Here is a 22,001-nt window from a genome sequence, read left to right on the forward strand (position 1 = left end):
GTTAAAATAACAATGTGTATATACATTATTATTTTTTTTATTCCATTATAGCATAGTATGTGTTTATCGTTGTTAAGGTTTCCGAAATACGTATCCGCGATTTTATAGTATTTTTTTGAGTTCAATATTTTTTTTTTTAGTTTTAAATAAATAATATTTTTTAATTATTCCGTACTCATACTCAATTACACTGATGAAACTCATGTGTAGACTTTGAGTTTCATCAGTGTAATTTTAGTATTATTTTATATAGGTAATATATGAAATTATATGTTTTATTATATTTTAATTAAGCAATAAATAATTTAAATTACTGTTCCTGAGTCAACAATTTAAAAGGTCAAATAATTTTGATTCTCATAACTCTAAGTTGAAATAAAGTCTGAATAAAATATGCTTATAACACTAATTATACATTAATCAATTGAAAGGGTGTTATTTATGTATATTGCTTTTAATAAAGATTTATTTTTTGTATCAGTTTCTTTTAATAAATGAACGAACATTAAAATAATATTATATCTTTCATCAAAGAAAAGTATATAAAAAACGACCACACGATCGGACTCGCCGAACCGACACGCACCTGCGCACCGTCGCCATTAACGCTGCTAACTTTTTGACGTCCGAGTCGGACACCTCGTCGCCCACGCAAGCGAAAGTGTCTTATCGGTTTGTTTGTTTTTTTATTTAAATGACCTGTTGGTGCTCATTAATAAACTGCCCACGGGTCTCTACCCTCAAAACCAGTGTCGACTAAATTATTGCGATTAAGTCGTGTCAATTTTTTATTACTTTAGATAAATTAATATTATGTTTTTTGAATAATTACTTTTGCAAGTTTGAAAAAATTATAAAATTGATAAAAAAAATTATTTCTGTTGTGGTCTTTATTGTATCGGTGTTTTTATTAATTAATCATATAACCTCAGTACAATCGAATCGATCATACCCAGCATAGTGGTGATCTGCTACAATAGACTCCAGTATAGATAGAAATTCAACAGTAATTTTATAAATTTTCATTTTGCCCGTCTATTACTTAAATAAGAAAAGTTGTCAGGACATTTTTCTTCTTTAGCTTGGATATTTAATTACTAGTGTTACACTGCCGTGTTTTTTCGTTATTTGTATCAGTAGATACAGATACATTCCGCTCTTACTGGATAAGGTTCAAAAACTCAACCTATTTAAGTTTTAATGCGTTTTAAAAATCAAATGTTTTTATTAACAATTAATAATTAATGATAATAAAATACTTTGTTTCTATGATTATTTGTTTACTGATTTGTCTTCCCCGACTAATTATTAGTCTATTTACTCGTCTAGGCTTTGGACTATAACGAGTTATATGGTTTTGTTAATGAAAAGAAAATGAAATCAACTTAAATTTCGGGTAATTTTGAGTTTTTTTGGTTAATGGTTGTACGATCGAGGTCCTTGATGTGTTTTATAAGAGAAATAGTTTTTGTAAATCACTAATTGTTTCTATTATTATTCAATACACTTAATAGTTAATGTATCAAATATGTTATTAATTTTATACAAAATATAAAATGTGCCAATAATTGGATTAGGTATTTTGCTAAGTAAATTACTTATAAATTAATGTATAAGGTATTTTCTTAAGGTTTGATGTATTAATTTTGATGTTTTTTAATTAAAATGAAAAATTGCAATATGTATTTTTTTCAAGTGGGTTTTATGACTGGGTTTTTACTGCTTCCAACCCATTAAAATCTAGTGACTAAATGATCACAAAATTTTGTTGAATGTATTAGTATCATAATTTTGAAAAACTTCTTTTAATCCCCATAATAAAAGGAATTATCCCAAAAAATTTCAGTTATAAAATAGTCGATGGTAATAATTTTAACTTTCACCTTACATTGAAATTATTTTTTTTCAAAATTGGATGGATTATTTCCAAACTTTTAATGATACTTAAGAAATAAACACGCTGACGACGTATTTTTTTTTTTAAACTTATTAATTGACAAAGAACTTGAAGGGTGCATAATAATTATATCAATTTAATTCTTTTTAATTTTTTTGTTACAGAAAACTGATTTTATTATTTAGTAAATTAACACTAATACAATGTACTTTTAGATGAAATGAGTTATCGGGAATTTAAGTAAAAAAATCTTACAATTTTCGGTAAAATTGCTGATATAGTTTTTTGCGCAGTAACGAAATACTAGCATTATACTAAGTTTTTTTTAAACTAAAACTGTCTAATGTAATGATAAAAAAAAATTACAGTCAAGATCCATCGCAGTGAAGATGAGTCATTTTTTTATATTAGTATTGATAATTGATCGCTCGTTTGTCTAGACTATTCACGTCTGGTACGATTATTTACGTGGTTCAGTTTTGTTACCGAGAAAGGATTGATGATACGCAAGTAAACGATAGGAGATGATTTTTACAAACTTATAGGAGCAGCTTGAAATGAATTTCAACAAATGATGATACATACGTTTAAAACGTAAACAAGACAAACTAGAAATTATTAATCAATGGGTACAAGGGGAATACTTATAAACTAATACTATACTGTGCAAAATGGAAAAAAAATATATAATTTAATTAACAAATAAGTAATTTTGACTATTGAAAGCTTGCAGCTGTAACAACGCACACTATAAGGTCGGTCACTAGAATGATGAGTTCTTTAAGGCACAATATTTACGTTGAATCGTATAACGCGATAAATACTATACACAATACGATGTAAGCGAACCTCATGGCGATTGAACAGCGTACAAAAGTACGAGTGAATTGCTAGGATGATTAACTAAAAAAAAGACTAAGCACTAAAAAGCGGCATAAGATCATCAATCGAGGGCTGAGATATCGTGCCATCTCAGCACAATATCAGTACATTGGCAAGCGAATCGGAACTACACATCCGGTAAGTTATAATAATTAGACGGATGGTAAAGTACGAAAGGATGTCTGTTGTCGAAAAAACGGTTAACTGCGTGCGGACGCGAACGAACCGGTCGCAAATGAATGGTATGGAAGGTGGGAGGGTGAGGTGTTAGAGATAGTCACTCTCTACCCATCAAATTGATATTTGTCAGGGATTAAAGTAAATGTCGTAAAATGCTTGGAATTTTTCAAAATTAGACTCTGCCAGCTTCAACTAGAACGTTTTGAGATCTTTTGACGGATCAGTTAGCAAAATTGGTCTAATAGAAGCGAAGTAATTGTGACACAGCAAATTAAAACCAATAGCAACGCTCTGAAAATCGCTAAAACAAACGTGATAAAAAATGATCAGCTCTTTATTTTTGATAAAATTTTAAAACTTATAATATTTGTAAAATACTATAAAATACTTTTAAGACTTCCAAATAAACTTAAATATTTTGAAAAAATTAAATTTTCATCTAAAAACATTATTTAATGTATTGGAATATAATATTAATAAAAAAAATGTATGTAAAAGAGAAAATACTATAGGTACAATCTAATCACGATACCATTTAATTTCATATAAAATTAAAAAATACATTACCAAACACTACGCTAAAATCCAGTGTTCAGAACTAAAAATAAATTTTGTTAAGTTTATAAAAAATAATTCCAAATATATTAACTACGTCATTTTTAAGCCCAAATAATTATAAGCGCTTATAATTTCTAATTGTTTAACTTAAATGAATATATATAAATTTTAATTTTAAGTAGAATACTTAATATATTTTTTCTTATAATATAAACATTTTATAATTTTTTTTCTGATATTTATTTGAAAATATTCAGTGAAATGTTTAATTTTTATTAATTACTAGTTGAATATAACAATACTTTATTGTGTCCAGTAAATGATAGTAAATGTAACGTTACAGTTATAATACGTATTTTAGCTGAATATTTAAAATAAAATGTAAACAGATGTCTAAAACATAAAATAACATTCATTATATCATTGTCCTCGCTATGCTACGATATTACTCTATTTATACAACATATAATTTAAAATTTCAAACTGTGATAATACAGCTATAAATAATACTACTCATTATTTAATTGAAAATAGACTGTACAATTATGAATATTTAGCATTCATACTAATTATTAACTTGTTTAACGATTTATCATATAGGTGGTTTTGTATTATATGCCTATCCATTTAACATATATTAATTTAATAAAATCACAATTTATAGATTTTTAGAATGGTTAAAGTATAATAGTTAATTATAATGATATTTGACACTTAAATTGATTAGTATTAATTGAATTTTTTATATTTTATAACAATTTAAATATAAAAGTTTTAATACTCCTTTTTTTTAAATTAATTTATTATTTAATAAAATGTTAAATAATAAGAAAATGATATTTATCTCATATGAATGCGACATGTAAAAAATATTTTCTTATTATTCTTATTAGTAATAACAAATTATAATAAAAATATGATTTTAACAAAGTCTAAGAATGTATAAATTATTTTAAAAATTACAACAGAAATATATTAGTTACAATGAAATAAATAAAGAGTTATAAATTATATTTAATACAACCTGTAAATATGTATGTACAAATGTATAGTAGCAGTAAAACGTTTTTTCTGGAATAATGCTAACAGTAATTTTATGTTTATTTTGACAAATAACCGCTGCAGTTCTATATTATTTATATATCCATCTTTCAAATGAATAACGTATGTCAATTTAATATTTTTTAATTATTTATTTAGCAAATAAAATTCCTGTAACATTCAACAAACATGTTGTAAGATTTTAAATAATGATTCTTTGTGTAAGATTTCATTTTGAGGATTGTCCTTCGCGAATAATAGTACTAATTAAATAGTGAATTGGTTTTTAACTTATTGAAAATCTTAAATATTAAAAATAAAAAACCTATGTATCTTTTACCTTACTCATTAACATAAACTTAACTTAATTAATGACTTCATTGTTTAATATTAAATTCATGATGCTTTAGATTTAATTTATAACAGCTTAATTTTAATAAAAATACTAAATAAGACAGTATACTTAAAATGATTATTTATACACTGATTGTAAAATGTTTAAATTTTAAAATAATTTTAAAGCCATTGTTTTCAATTTTAAATAATATTAGCAGTAAGGTAGGCTAATTTCATTCAATAGGTAGAGCAAAGAAAATTTTTTTTTTATTTATTACCTATTTCTTATTGTAAGTCATTCACTATAAATAGTAATGACTTGAGAGATTTAATGAATAACGCAATATATTTGCTAAACAGTACCTATATAACATTTGTAATTAAGTATAGTTATACTTAATTAGATGTATATTTTCTTTCAGGTAATTTATATATTATATAGATTGACATTTCTCGTATTTTTTAAAGTAAGAATTGAATAAGTTTATAATATCATGTAAATAAAACGATTAAGTTCATATTTTGTAGAACTTTAAGTACTCAATGCATTATGAATAGAATAAATTAAGGTAAGGAGTAGTGGGGACAATTGTTGTTTGCAAGTTTTGGTCGGAGTAATTACCTAAAATCTGGTATGATAGTTGATAAATCAGAAAACTTTTGAAACTAAAAGTGCTTTACAATTTGTAAAAGTTTTACAGCTCAATAAATGTGTATAGAGTTTTGGGAATAAATAAACTGAAAAATTCGTACAAGTATTCTAAGATAAAGTATATAATTTTAATAACAATGTATTTTTATTAATTCCTGTAAGATTTTGTCTAATCTTACTGAACTCATATGATACAAAATTACAAACATAGAACACAAATTTAATTTATAGAAGTACAACATTTATCTTTTTTATTATTCTATTTAAAAATCTTCAACAAATTTTTTTTTTTAATGATCAAATTTATTCATTTATTTATTAAAGAATGTTAAAAAAAGCTATCCACAAATAAGATAGTATTGAGCGATACTATTTTATTCGTTTAACATAACTCACTTTCTTTAAAACTTTGGAATAAAGTATAAATAAAGTATTAACTAAAATATAAATCAATAAAATATGAAATTTTACAATTACAAATTAAAAGCAGGTATTACATCACATTATTACTTAAGTATTATTAGAAATTGAAGTATGTGTTTTTAATTAACAAAGAAATTGAAATTGCCCAACTTGTTCTAAATTATAGTTCTATATTAATAGTATATTAGAAAAAAACATTCTTTTTAAAGTTCATAATAATAAAAATTCTTAATCAATTAAATTTTGTAATATAATATGACTCAAATAAATTATATAACATAAAATATATTTAAGGTTGGGTTAAAGGTTAAATAATGCTTAACATTTAATTTTTATTATTACAAATGTTATTTAATATAATTTATTGAATATTAAAAAATCATTCTCATAATATTTACGTTAATGCTGGACTTTAATACTTTATCAACTTCCGAAATAATAGTCCAATAGTGTTTTTGCAATGTCATTTTCTTAATTATGTCATTATCTAATAAATAATCTAATCAAATATGTATATTTTAATTTATTAAACTGTTAATAATATAAAAATCGCTCAAAATATTTATGATATTAGTTTCGAAGGTGAGAAGAAGCTATTCATTTTACTGTGGTGTGTTTTATTTATATCTGTTACCATTTTTTTTTTCTTTCGCTGGACCGATTTCTTTTAATAAATTGCAAAAAGATCACAAATAGTATTTATTCAAAGTAATTATCCTCAAACATTGAAAAAAAATTCCTTTGTTCCTTGTGAATGGGGAAAATCTCCAAGAAATATATGTTTTTTAAACTTGATAAATTTCGATATTTTTAAAACTTTTTATTGAAAACTGCCATAAAGTTTGGAAAAATGGATGAATAAGAACAAAAACTTTTATATAGATACCTTAGGTATTTATCTATCATTAAGTATATTTTTTTTGAAAATTTGACCTTTTACCTCCTTCCCACAGGGTGGGGTTCAAAATGTGAACTTTTCCATAAAAAATTAACTTTTTCAACTTATTTTTCAAAAATGATCCGGAATACTGACATTTTTAAATATAGTGTTTAGTGAGGTAAGAAACGGGTTTCTTTTGTTCTCGTTCTTTATAACAATTGACATGTTTCATTACTTACTCACTCTGTATATCTTAAATAAAAGTTTATTTAATCAAATTTTAATTAAAATATAAAAAAATTGTTCTCATGACTTTTCTTCGTTGTGAAAACTGATAATAAATTTAAAGAAAAAGGTAGAATGTATTAATTTTAGCATGATGTGTTTATTTATTGTTTTTTTGCTGTGTCTATTACTACTTTTTCTTAGTTTAAAAAATTTAACAATTTTTCAATGGTTTTATTTTTTATAAAGCTGTAAAGTATACAACAATGTTGTGTCATCAATCGACTTAAATATAACACTACTAATCAGAATAAAAATTGAAGAAATAGTAGTTGATGTTGCTTGTAGAACAATCCACCAATTTCTTAAAACTAAACACTTACTACAAATTTGCATCGAAGCGTTTCTTATGATAATAACTTTAATCACTGTCATATATAATCTTTTCATGTCCCAACTATGTTACGATCCCAAAATAGTATTTTGAGAACAATTTGCGCGTCAATATACTTAAGTTGAAACAATATCATACGAACAAAGTTTAGAAGATTATACAATTTGTTAAGACAACATTTTTGTCATCTTCATTTTTATTAGATTTAAAAAATGTAACTATTAGTCTATGTTACAAAGTCAATTATCTACCATTACTCAAATACAAATGTACGAACTTGGTTTGAATTATGTACACTTTATCTATATATATTTATATAGAAACAAAGGGCATTGAATTCAAAAGGATAAAGGTCATAAATTTCATTTGGTCATCTGAGTCACTATTATATTGATTAATTAGCCATCGTATTTATCTATTTACTGGCAGAATGTGGGAAGGTGTAGTCGAATAGGACGATCTTAATAAATTTTAGCATTGAAAATTTGTAGCTTTGATATTTTATCGTATTTATTATACCATTTTAATGTGTTTGAATAAGAACTACCAGCAGTCTTGTAAAAATAAAATTCTTGTATTCAGTAAAAGTATTAGAATAAATGGTTGAAAAGAAATTCAAAATATATTATAGAATACTTGAAAAGGTACTTTGAGAATATTAAAAAAACTGTCTATTTAATATAAAATAATTGTTAAAATTATAAAATAAAAATTGTACTAATAATCTTACAATATTTATACTAATTAATATTAGTATTATTATACTGGCATACTTAAATTGATCTTTTTCTCAAATACTGATAAATGACATAGCAATGTTATTTATTAATTTTTATTTTAACATTTTAGCGGACTTATTGCAAATAAATTATAATGGTACATAAACAATTTAACTAAAATATATAAAAACATATAAATCTGTACAAGTCATATTATACAACCTTAAACAAAATTTAAATTTTTATTTAATTGGTCTTAAGTTATCAGGTTTATAATTAACAGTACTTAAAATATTAAAATCTAAAATAAAAATACAAAAAAAGTTCAAAATACCTTAAAAATACAAAAATGTATTGAAATATTAGAATATTTTACAAGTCAAACTACTAATTAAAATATACTATTGTATACAATCTTTTGTGTACATCACAATATTAAGGCACTGATTATTTGTCGAAAGTTAGTTAAGTTGATCGTTCCACTTATTTGCCTTGTAATAACATCAACTCAAACTAATATTATTATAAAGGAATGTGCTCTGTTGGATTAGCGAGCAAAATTATTAATTATCTACTGAGTGTTAAACTTAATAAATATTTAATTAGACATTATAATCAATCAAAACTACGCCATCTTTGTAAAACAATAACAAAGTTTTTCTCGGTGTCTAGATATTGTCAATAATCAACTACATTAATAAAGTCTTTATGAAAAATAAATTTAATTATGTGATGGAGCCTTTTTATTAAAAAATTATTCATTCATTATTTCGTTATTATTATCATAATAATAAATTATGCATTTTTATGGATACGTGTTTAATTATAATACAACATTGTTGAACAATAAAAAATCTACAAGTTTAGTTTTTCTAATGGATATTGAATAAAATCTTTCTTGGGAATATTATTGGTTAGAAATTTGTAATTTTTATTTTTATTTTGCGCGTACCAATTTATTTTTAAAAAATAACTATTGAAACTGTATTGAATTATCATTTATACAAAGTGTAACAATAATTTAACGACACTTTTTAAATAAATCCTATACTATTTATATTATCAACATCGTTATTGTTAAAATATGATTAAGAGACACTTTTCTATTTTTTTCTTTGCTCCCAATGCAAAATATTGTTGGAAATGTAAAAAGGAAAAATTCCCCTGAAAATTTAAGCCCTTAATTTTTTTAATCAATACTTTTCCAGAGCAGATAATTTTTTATCATTTAAAATAAATATAAATTAGAGTTTTTATTTCTTAAACTTAAACTTTATGTTTTATATCTCATTTTGTGCTATCACGTCGCTCTACAAAAGTGACCTATGCAGCAATGTTATGACATGTGATAATATTTTAATTTTTAATTATGACCTTGAAACTAAAAGGTAATCTATTCATTGGAAGATCCCAACTTGACCGTGGATAAAAAAAGCACGAATGAGCAAGTCAACATTTAAAACAATGATCATTGTTTTATTTGATGTTAGAGGAATAATTATGTTTAAATAGGTTCCTAATGAATAGATAGTCAATCATTAATAATATAAAAAAGTGTTAATTAAATTAAGGAAACGTGTTAGAGAAAAACGGCTAGATCTGTAGAAGAAAGGCCGAGTTCTCCACCATAATAATTCTCCGGCTCAAGTGCATTTTCATTTCAACAATTTTTGAAACGGAAAAAAATGTTACTGTACTTTAACATTCCCCTATTCACTAGGCTTAGTTCCTATTGACTTTTTTCTATTTTCAAAAATTAATAGTTCATTAAAATGAAGCTGTTTTCAAACAATTAATGAGACAAAACTGAAAACGGGAGAACTACTAAAGAGATAACTGAAAGCGATTGGCAACATTATTTTCAAGAGTAACAGCGGCGTTTGTAACACTATATTGATGCAGTGGTCCAACTTAACAGTTGATAACTATTAAATGTTAAATTTTAAAAATTAACCAATTATTGAAAAAGTCACGCTACTATATTGTCACATCTCGTATACTATGTTAAATCTAATCTGCACTAATACTAATTTCAAAAAAGTATCATATTTCCAAAATCTCTTCTACCCGTTAGAGTTTATAAAATGATACTTAGAAACTATAGTGTATAATGAAAGTATAGAGATCTACATAAATTGTTTGTGAACTTATATGTACTTTGATCACTTGATCTCGAGGCTAAAAAAATGAAACTATATATAGCGTATATCACTGGTGTCAACCCTCCAAATGAATTCAAATAACAACATTACTTGGACTTGCTAAAGAAACTTTCAACAGCTTACACAGCTATTCATTTGGAAATGTATTATTCGCTTAGAGTTTGGGGTTAAAACTTTGTTATAGTTTATAGGATTATGATACCGAGTATGTGAACACGATTAGCTAGGATGTCTTTTACTTAATTCTTTTATGCTCGCAGTACACAATGAATTGTTTGAGGCTATAATATTACTCATTAACAAGGATATTGGCTTTTTATAACCTGCTATGGAAACCCCGATAAATCCCATGTTGACTTCTGAATAGTTTCATTGTATACCAAATATAATTGTACCTTTTGGCAATAAGCCCGCTTTACGCACTCACTAAAACTCGGTTATGTAAGGATGTAGTATGAAACATTATTTTGTAGAATGCGTTTTCGTATATAATTTATATAATACCCTCTAAATTAACTGCAACGGTCTGTATAGCTACGAATGAAAGCTTAATCGACGTCCCAACAATATGAAATGTAATTGTTTCTAGGGATAAGGATACACGAATTTAGCATAATGACAGTATAAAATATAGTATTGCGATAAAAAAAATGTTAATTAAATAAATATTGCATAAGAGAGAATTGGATCAGATTCAGAGAAATGATTTACGTTAATATATATATATATATATATATATATATATATATAAGATAAGATAATAAGGTAGACTATTAACTAAACTTAAATTACAATATATGGAATTTCCTAAATTCATTTCAAAATATATTTTTCGTTAGTCTGCGAGTATATTATAATAGATTATTCAGTAGAGGAATTCAATATATTAAATAAATAGGTGATTCATAGTTAATTATAAAAGAATTTTTATGATTAATTAATCATATCTATATACAATTTTTATAGCGTGATCCATTAAGGATAAAACACTCATTTTCACTCATTAAAATGTGTGAATCAACACAAATATTTGTTACTAAATACTTTACATATATCTCTTTTATTCCACATACTTTTTTTTTAAATTGGACAATTTCTTTTTATACTGGGGGCGTTCAAAACTTGAAACATACGTATAAAAAGTAGAACTTTTTCAACTAAACTTTTAAAAATGATCCTAAAATACTGCATCTTTTAATTATACTTTATATTAAAGCTCTTGTTACGTACTATAAGTTAAAAATTTGTTGCGGCGACTTATCTTCTATGTGCAAATGACCATTGAAGTTGAACAAATGTATTAAATATTTATTCATATATTGCACTTATATATCATATAACTTGTAATCAAGATATAAATAGGAGTTAATTTTGCTTTTGGAATAATCCACCAATTTCTTAATATTAAACATTATCTACGAGTTGCATCAAAGTGTCAGATATCATAAAACGTAGATATAAAATCTATAAATATATATTATTTTAATTATAATTTATATAAATTATTCAGTACAAACTTCATTCTAATTTTATTTATGAAAACTAAGCCATTAATTAATTAATAAGACCCTAACTAATAACAGAATGGTATTAAATAGATGCATATATTATAGTGAAATTTTCACAATGGTCAGGAGTACCATAGTAAGCTTTTTTATTTTCTTAAAAAAACTGATACAACAAAAAAATATTGTTTGGTTACTAGCCAAAAAGATTTGATCTAACCACCAGATTTCATGTCTGAAATTTTTGAACTTGTGATTTGTATTTAGTTTCTTATAAAATCTTTCTTTTATGTCTGGAAGTTAAAGAAATTCTAAATGTATTTGAATATTTCACACGATTGTTTGTTGATTTTTGAATTACATTGTTTATCTTGATACTCATCAAAATTGGTTTTCGTACAATTTCGACTTAAGTTAAGATTATTTATATATCAGCTACATTTTTAAAAAAGGCTCTTAGTAAGTTTACAAAACTTTTCAATTTTCAATGCAATAATCTTCTAAAGACTACCAAAGAAAAACATCAGGCTTACATTTAAAGAACCATATCAAACTAAAATTAAGTATCTGTGAACTCTGTGTTTCTTAAAGTACTTTATAAAGTTACGTTGAAAACGAATGGATTTAAAAAAATGGTTACTGAAGTATGTGACATTAGATACACATAAATGCTTTTACAGAAAAACAATGATTGAAAAACAAAATATTGAATTTATGAGAAATTCATAGTCATTAACGAAAATTCTGATTTAATAATAATATTTAAAGAGATTTTTCTAATAGGAAAAATTTATTATTTGCTTTTTATGTATTTAAAATTCTAAGTATAAATATTTCTGATAAGTATAAAAATCAAAATTAATAATCACGATGAGTAACAAGGTATTAAAATTAAATAATGAAAACAACATGGATGTGTTAGACAACAGTCTATTTAACAACACTGTGTGTTTAGCGTTAAAAATGATAAAATTTTTCTCGAGATATGTATCGGAGATTTTTGAGTAATTTTTTTGTTGTTTTTTGGGTTAAATATTTTTAAACATTTTTTAGTTTTAAAATAATATTTATTAATATATTTATAATTTTATACTTAAATAAATTGATTATTTTAATTAATAAATATGTTTTTATAGTAATATATTTGACAAATCACAAAAGTTTATGTTTATTGAAATTAATAGGGAAGCACCAAATAAATGACTTTTTACTTATATTAGTAACTATATTTACTGTAAATGAAACTATTGTCATACGTCGGCTTTGTCTGGCGTAGAAGCACACACACAAATTTAACGTACTCTCTAACGTTAAACACATTTCTTTAACACTTATTTTTCTTTTTAAAATATTTATTATTACATTTTTGTGTGTATAGAGTGGTACACTTATCGTGAACCACGTAATTAATAGAAAAATAAAAATAATATTAATAATTCTTTTACAGGTTACTTTTAGTTCTTCTAATTTCATAAATCTATGAAGTATTTTTTATATTTATCCCAGATATCCTATAAAGGATGTCAATTTATCAAGTGGCAACACACATAATTAACTAGCTTATTTAATAGCCGGTGATTTAATTAAGAAAATGACTGGTCGATTACAACCTTTTGGTTAGTATTTCGGAAGTTTTTGACATGTTTATAACTAGGCGGGAGAAAGATTAGAGCTAGAAAATGTAAAGATATAAAAATAGCAACATCCTCTATTCACCTGTAAATTCTTGAAATTGTTAATAACTTCTAAAATAGTGGTCCAAAAGTTGTTAGAGACCACTTATTTTCTTAATAAAATAATTATCTAATAAATAAGCTAGCTAATTATCTGTATTGCTATTTGAAAATTAAAATGGACACCCTCATAAGGTATAAGGTATTAACATGAAAGATATTTTATAATGGATGAATTGAGAAAAACATTGAACTAAAGGAACCAATTAAAAATTATCAATATTTTTTGTTATGTTTCGATTAAATGTTTTATAATAACTGAATCACTTTATAACTGAATTTGTTTGAATTAATCACTGATTCTCTTGTTTTTACTATTTCTGTTAACGTTAACTAAAATGACATAATTATAATAAAAGGTTTTACAACACATTATATTGATTTATCCAATTTATTTTATTTTTTTAAATTATGGATCATATTAACTAAAATTAAGAAATTTCAACGTTTTTTTTATTTATAATTGGAAATTATAACAATAAATCTACAATAAAATTTATATAATTGTAATAGAACTAAAAATGTCTAATATTACATGGACAGTAAACCAACTTGGGTATTAAAAATTTTATGTAGTAATTTGCAGTATAATATTATAATCAATATGGCAAAATGTACACATATTTAAAAAGACGCCTATCAACACTGTCAAGGGAAGAGTAAAAAACGCTCTACTGCTTTATCTGCATCTGACAGTTTATATTGAGTATGATAAATCATAGCTGTCATTATTACATATGCTTTAAAATATATTTAGAGCATAAATTATATTCAAAATGAACAAATTTATTTATAAATAAAAGTACATAAAAAGTGAAAAAATCCAAAGTATTATTATTTAGTATTTTTATTTACTGTTGTGTACATGTTTTTTAAGTATATTATCAATATTTTCTTTGTTCATCCAACAACTTTCTAAATTCTATATTATATCTACGTATGTTCAATATAATGGGATCTCAATGCACACTATTTTTATATAATTAATGACTGACTAACAAAAAAAATGTATTTAACCAATATTTGTTTAAATGTAAAATAAGTGACTATTGGTTTATCCCTTCGAGTGATGTATAAGATTTGAAGTGATAATAATATATCATATACACTGATACAAGTATCGAGACCAACAATGCATTTGAGCTATTAAATTGCATATCCATGTGCGCCGCGTTACGGTCCACATAAAGCGCACGTTATAATATAACATGCTATTTGAATAATAATATAAACGTATTCGTTGTGCATATTATTCTTGAAGAAAATAAAGTTCTTTATTTTTACTCCATGATAAATTATAATGTAAGAAGAATACAAATTTATCAGCTATAAATATAGTAAAAAAGAAGTATTTTCTTAAAAAATTAATATAATCACTTCGGGGGTTGGATTTTTTTAATTTTTAAAAGGGTTATTCATTATTATTATTTGTTTACTGTACCAACAGGATCATTTATGGGTATTGTCTTGTCATCAAAGTATTAGGTGTACGCAGATATATTAAGATTGATGTCGAGTTCATAAAAAACTTAGGCAAATTATAGTTACAAAATGGAATCTATGTGCTTTGATTTTAGTGAAATGTGTTTGGAACAAAAATTTGGTAATAAATAAAAAAAAATAAGTTTTATTTAGGTTAAAGTAATTTTAGTATTTTATTATTGAAATTGTTTGTGTGAGTTGGGTTTAAAATTCTATTATATTTAAAAGTAAACAATTATATTGACACGATTATAAGAAATAAGATCTGATTAGGTCGTAAATTCCTTTTTATTGAAATATTACTATAAAAAAACAAAAGTCATTAAACAAAATGAAAAGATATTGATATTTTTTAAATATAAATAAAAAAAAAATGTTCAAAAATCCAATATAGAATTTTTTATTTTTTTTTTTGAAAATGACATTTTTTGTGGTACCGTAATTTTAAGATATTTTTGTAAGTGTCTACAATTGAGATTTTTTAATTTTTCGGCGCTGGGAGGTTCACTTAGATAAAATTCTGATTCTTTTGATCAATAAAATCGGTCCAGTGATAGCTGAGAATCTTCATGGACAGACATAAAAAAAAACATACCATCACAAAACAAATACATACTCAGCTTTACATCAAAGCAACACAATATCCTTGAAAAGAACAAACAGTAAGCTAATTATAACTGAATGGCTATTATATGTTATTAAATCATTAAATGTTTTGCTTTTTGTATTTTCGTTCCTGTTTGAACGAATTTTTTTTCAAAGTAGACATATTTAAGAGTAAATTTAAAAAAAGAATAACTCAATTAGAGTTTAGTTATTTTTTTATCGTTTGTCCAATTCTTCTATTTATTACATGATATTTTTTTTAAAATTAATACTGTTCTTTAAAACTCTATCAACAAACATACTGTTGGTTACTTTGTTTGCTCCTATACAATTAAATTTAATGTACACATTATATAATACTTTTAAAATAATATATTTTTTATAAATATATACTACTAATGGATTCTTGCGAGGACGATAGTATCTCTGAATATTCCTATAACCTGAGTATTTAAGTAATACTAACTAATTACTGATGTCTTTTCCCAATGTAGAATTTACTTTAATTTGACTTGTCCAATCCTAGTGAAAATGTTCTTTTCTTCCTTGTATTCTACTAATTTACCATTTAGTAAAAATATCGTGTCTCCTACTTTAGCCGTAAATTTTTATGCTTAATACCTATTTTTAATTAAAATTTTTTTTTTTTTCGTGAATGGATTAACAGATATTATGAAATATTCCAGACAGTAACGTATCTGAAATAGAATTTTCTGTTATTTTATATATGTTTCCAGCTTGTAAGGTTTTGTATTTAAATGTATTTAAATATTTATCAATTGGTTTGCAAGCATAGTTGGATGTATTATCTGAGTAAACTCAATTTTCTGTCAAATATAAAAAAGCGTATAATTATTATTTGGTGGATCTTGTTTGATATGATTTATTTTAATGATATATGTTTACTTTCAAATATTGAATATTATTTTCGCTTCTTTGTTAAATGTTGTTACATGTATTATTCCCTTGTTATCAAATCTGTCAGCCGCAAATCGTTTTCTGTGTGGTAATTTTGAATTGGAAAAATATGTTATGGTGGGGATGATTTTTATTTTCTGAGTTATTAATACAAATCTAAACTGAAGGAATTTTCATCGTATTGTTGTAGGCAAAACTGTTTCATACTTACTTTACTTGTTTTTAATACTTATCATATATTTGATATTTGTATTCATATTTTTTGTTTTTATAGTTACTTCGCTAATTAAGTCTGTATTGATTTGTTAAAATTTGACTCAATAAAAACAAACTTGTCTAGCAGAATTCATATGATATACGAATTTATGCGTATGACGGATACGGAGTCTTTTGTTACTTTGTTATTTACTATCCATACAAACCTACGTAAAGAAGATTTGCTTCAGTATTTCAACAATAAAAAGATGCGTTTTACTTGAAAGAACTTAAACATTTCTCTGTAAAAATGTATATTAAATACCACAAAAAATGCCAAATTCGAAAAAAAACTAGCTACAAATTTTGATATCAAATTATCCAAGTTTCTATGAACACTTAATTAATATGAATTTTTCCTTAGATTCTCTTTCAACTTAATCATTTTACTTTTGTACCTATTTCTTCGTAATATTGTTACTCAGTAAGCTTGATGGTTTCTTTTGAAATCCTCATAAAATGATTAAAGAAGACAAAACAAACAAAATAATAAAGGAGAAAATAAGATATTTAGGTCAAAATTTATTAATTAACTATGTTGATTAAAGTTTTGATATTGTCGATTTATTAAACATTTGACCTTATGCATTATAGCCAAGTAGTGTTAAATGATTTTTATACAATTTTATATTTGAAAAATCAAGAAAAGTTTCATTAATAAAACAACCTTTATCTAAAGTTTGAATTTGCTTGGCAAATTTATAAGAGCTTTACAGATCTGATTATATTCTGGAGCTACTAGAAATTTGGCGAACATATTATGACATATAAAGAAATATTAGAAAACAATTTTTTCGACCAAAAATTAAAATTTTACTTTTTTTTGATAGGAGTTAAAAGGTATTAGGGGATGATTTTTTTCTGAATTTCAATAAACTTTTTTCGTATACAATTATAATTATAATATCCTTATTATATTAAAATATAATAATTATTTTTATAATATGTTTAGAGATTATTGTATGTTCATAAAATATATTAGAATAGAATATTTTGTTCAGAAATAGACCACTAAAAAAATTAGGTGAGTTAGACAGAAGTTAGGAGTTTTATTTTACTTTTTATTGATCTACTTTAGTGATTATAATAAAATATTTTTAGTTCGAATTTTTATAATATTTGACTTTTTGAATTTTCTTTTAGACTATAAAAAAATTTGTGAAAAACTTTACTGACTTGGGTATTTGTTAGAATCAATTGAAATTTAGTTCATTTTCATATAATCTACCAGAAGAGAATATTCTGCTCTTTAGTTGATATTCTTATTTTTTTTTTTAGGAAAATTAGGGATGGTTTTGGAATTATTCTTAGTTTTGTTGTACAGTTTTCTAATAGTAACAAAACATTTCTAAATCTAAAATTTCATTAATTTTTCACCAATAGATTTTATTTTAGCTTGCATGAATAGTATTGTGAAAATCACTCTTCGCTCTTATATATTAAGGTTAGAATGATCATAAAATTTACATATAAGTCACAATTTATAACTATGGACACAGATATAAATAATTTTCAAAAAAATAATTGAAGTTAAATTGGTCTTCTGAGTGCTACGAAAGCTTAGAAACTCTGCTGTCTCAGGACTCTCGAGTACTTTCATTTAAATTTGGTCATAATTAAGACTCAAAATATTTTTCAAGACATTTTACCATGGTTTTCACAAAATATTTGAAGGCTAGTAATCAATAATATGCTGTATTAAATGCAAAATTAAATTAATACAGATTAATAGTATATAGGCCAACTTCCATAATATATAGGATATGCCTAAAAAAGCTTTTATTTCAAATAATTCTAAAAACCTAAAACCATATTTTAAATATTTATTGCATTATTAGAGACATTAATTCTCAATTATTATATTATTTTAAAAATTAATATAAAATAATTTTAAGAAAAATTAATTAAAAATATAATCTTAAAAAAAATTCTATAATATTTGTACTCTAAAATGTTATTTAACTCATGAATCTGAAATTTATGAATGGTCTTGTAAGTTTTGTTTCAAGTAAAATAAAAAATGTTAGAAATTATTCAAAATTTTTCATACGTCGTATATTATTTTTAATACTAACGTTAATTTTTTATCCAGGTAGTGTAAGTTTAGCAAAAAGTATCAAAAATCTGTGCATAAATATGACATTATTATTTTTTATCATAATTTTCTTACATTTTATGAGTTAAAAACGTTCAATAAATGAATGTGAAAGTTCAAATATTTTTTTAAATAGAGTAAATATTGAATATCTTTAATTAAAAATAAATTATTAATTTGCTAATTAAATTAGATTGTTTTATTAAATAATATTTAAATTATTATTTAATTAAGTATTTTATATATATTTATTTTATTTTTAAAGTAAAATTAACTTTTTAAATTGTTTTATTGGAATAAAAAAATTCCAATTAAATTTACTACATAGACATAAATTTAAACAATTAATTAAAATAAAATATTTTTCTAATACTATTTGTTTTTATTAATTTTTTGTAAAATAAAAAAACCATATAACTCAAAAATTTAACAATACTATTTCAACGTTCATTTCTTTTTTTCTACAGAAGAAGATATTGATGATTTTAATATACAAGTGTCCCGGTATAGACCAGAAGAATTGTCAAAGCTCACTAAAATCACTAAATTTAACAAAAAAGAAATTCAATTAATATATCGAGGTTTTAAGCAGGTAAGGTATAACGTTAGATTATTATCTAGCATTTATTAAATTGGATAAAATTTATGTTAACTTTATTTGTATACTCAATAGTTTTACTCGAGCTTAGATTTTAAATGTAACCTACTTAAATTCAAATGATCACATAACAAAGAAAATATCTTCATAAAATATTATTTTTTAAATATTTTTAAACAATTTTCAAATGACTTAAGCGTTTAAGCGTAAAAAAATAATAGCCTATTTTTTCATTACAGGAATGCCCTACCGGTATGGTTGACGAAGACTCATTTAAAACTATTTTTTCACAATTTTTTCCACAAGGTGGTAAGTTAGTTAACTTATTGAATTTTATAACTTAAAAAACCATTTATCTTTGTAAATTTTATATTTCAGTATATAAGAAGAGTTTTTTTTTATTATATTAAAAACAAATGGTTTAAATGTACATTTACATTTTATTTGTTAAAAAATAAATACAATGGAGTAAAGATATATAGTTTTTTTAAATATATGGTATATTAATAATATACATAAAAGATAATAATCACTTTAGGTCTAATGTTCAATATTAGGTTAACTGGTTTTTAATTTATTTTTTTCATTATATGGTAATATAACGATTAAAAGATGTATGGTATTGTATATCTTTATAGCTTTTTTATTTTTTTTAATTCTTTATTTTAGCCATAATTTTTCTAAGATTGCAATTATTATTTTAAAGTTAAAAATAAAACCTTCTGATTGCTGCATGATTTTTTACATATTTATTTTAATAAAAAATATGCTAATTTTTGTTGTTTTGGGCTTTATTAGTATTAACTTTCCTATATTTTGCATACTTGACACGTAAGACATCAGGATGTTAACGGAATCTTGACCCTTATCAAAATTGTTGTACTTATACTGAAGTTTTTAATTTAAAATTAAAGTTATATTAAAAATATTAATTTAAAACAAAAAAATTAAAAAATATATAAAATTAATCATCAAACAGGGTAACCATCATTAGTATTGATAATGATAACATTGTTCCTAAACTACAAATCCGCGATTTTTTAATAATTTTTTGTATTTTTTTAAGTTAAACTTTTTTAATGTAATATTAATTTTAAATAATATTAGCCACAAGTGATCATTTTTTATTTTATTTTATTTTATTTTAGTTTTGAATAAAATGTATAGTACTAATTAGGAATAGTGACTTTTACCAAAATAAAATATTAGTTACATATCTGATATAATCTCAGTTCCTTCATAAAACATTCCAAAAACAGTTAATTTTAAATTTATATTATAATATTTAATATTATAATTATTTTGAAAGCTGTATAAAAATGTAAAAATATTATTGTATCAATATAGTGTGCATTTTTTTACAGACGCAACTCAATATGCACAGTATGTCTTCAACACTATCAAAAGAAATCAGTCTGGAAAAATTAGTTTTGAAGTAATTATAAAATAGTATTAGTATGTCTGAATAAAAAGTCATTGGTATTTTAACAAAACTGACGATATCACCTTTTTTAAAATAAAATTATATGCTTTAGTATTATTTTTTTAATATATTATGATAGGTTTAATAAATTAATTGCTGAGTAAATTACAAGTTTTTAATAATTTAATTTAAGAAAATGGAAAAAATAAATACGTACTGAGGAATAATTATTTAGTGTATCAAACTGTACTAAAGTTACTTTTTCTGTATAAAACTAATCCTCTACTCCCTTCTAATCCTATTTTGTTTTTTCTATGGCTTCAATCGAAAATCTTTCTTGCAGTTATTTTATTCTTTATTCTACAAGAAAATACTTTTAAAGTCCAATGTTTATAAACTTACTAACTTTCTAGACTTGTTTTCCAAAAACATAATGAATTTTTTTTAGTTTTTCCATATCAAATCCATAATACGCAATTCCAAAAAATATAACAATGACTCTGCGCACGTTAATATAACATTGAGGATACAACGAAATACTTGAAAAAATATGGTTGAAGTAATTTAATAGCATATTGTCGAGAAGCAAAAAGTTCTTATAGTAAAAGAAATCATTTAATTTTTTGGATTCTTTACTTGTAAATAGAATTAAGGTATTTGACAATATATAAAATTGAGATTTTAGTTGCATTAAATTGTTTTCGACTTAAAGTTTTTGTAACCAAAATTTTCTACCCTTTCAAGTTCCACTAATAATTAATATTAACAGGTGATAAAATTCGAAGTTCTCATTATTAAACGTAGTCGAGTGTGTCAATAATCTATTACAATTTAATAACTAACTTAACATATAAATCTTTCATAGCTAAATTAAAACTTTCATTCGACGATTTTTTGAATATTGCCCCACGTGTATCTAGTTTTTTTCTGCATCGAATAAAATTTTAATATTATTAAATGAAATCATATTTTGAAGAATTATATTGTTGTAATAATTTATAAAAATATATTTGTTATAGATTAAAATTTCAAGGTTT

General features: G+C 23.6%; 1 protein-coding gene across 6 annotated transcripts in view; it reads left to right on the forward strand.

Annotated features, from left to right (window-relative positions):
• LOC126907402 (Kv channel-interacting protein 2-like) overlaps positions 1 to 22,001 on the forward strand; it is a 383,598-nt gene that overhangs the window by 360,258 nt on the left and 1,339 nt on the right. For all 6 annotated transcript variants that reach the window (XM_050688662.1, XM_050688661.1, XM_050688665.1 and 3 more), the window contains 3 exons: positions 19,411 to 19,535; positions 19,781 to 19,850; positions 20,906 to 20,976. In XM_050688662.1, coding sequence (XP_050544619.1) covers positions 19,411 to 19,535; positions 19,781 to 19,850; positions 20,906 to 20,976 — 266 coding nt within the window. The remainder of the gene's footprint in view (positions 1 to 19,410; positions 19,536 to 19,780; positions 19,851 to 20,905; positions 20,977 to 22,001) is intronic.

Source organism: Daktulosphaira vitifoliae, unplaced genomic scaffold (genome assembly GCF_025091365.1).
Source record: "Daktulosphaira vitifoliae isolate Bord-2020 unplaced genomic scaffold, ASM2509136v1 Scaffold_5, whole genome shotgun sequence".
Lineage (NCBI taxonomy): Eukaryota > Metazoa > Arthropoda > Insecta > Hemiptera > Phylloxeridae > Daktulosphaira > Daktulosphaira vitifoliae.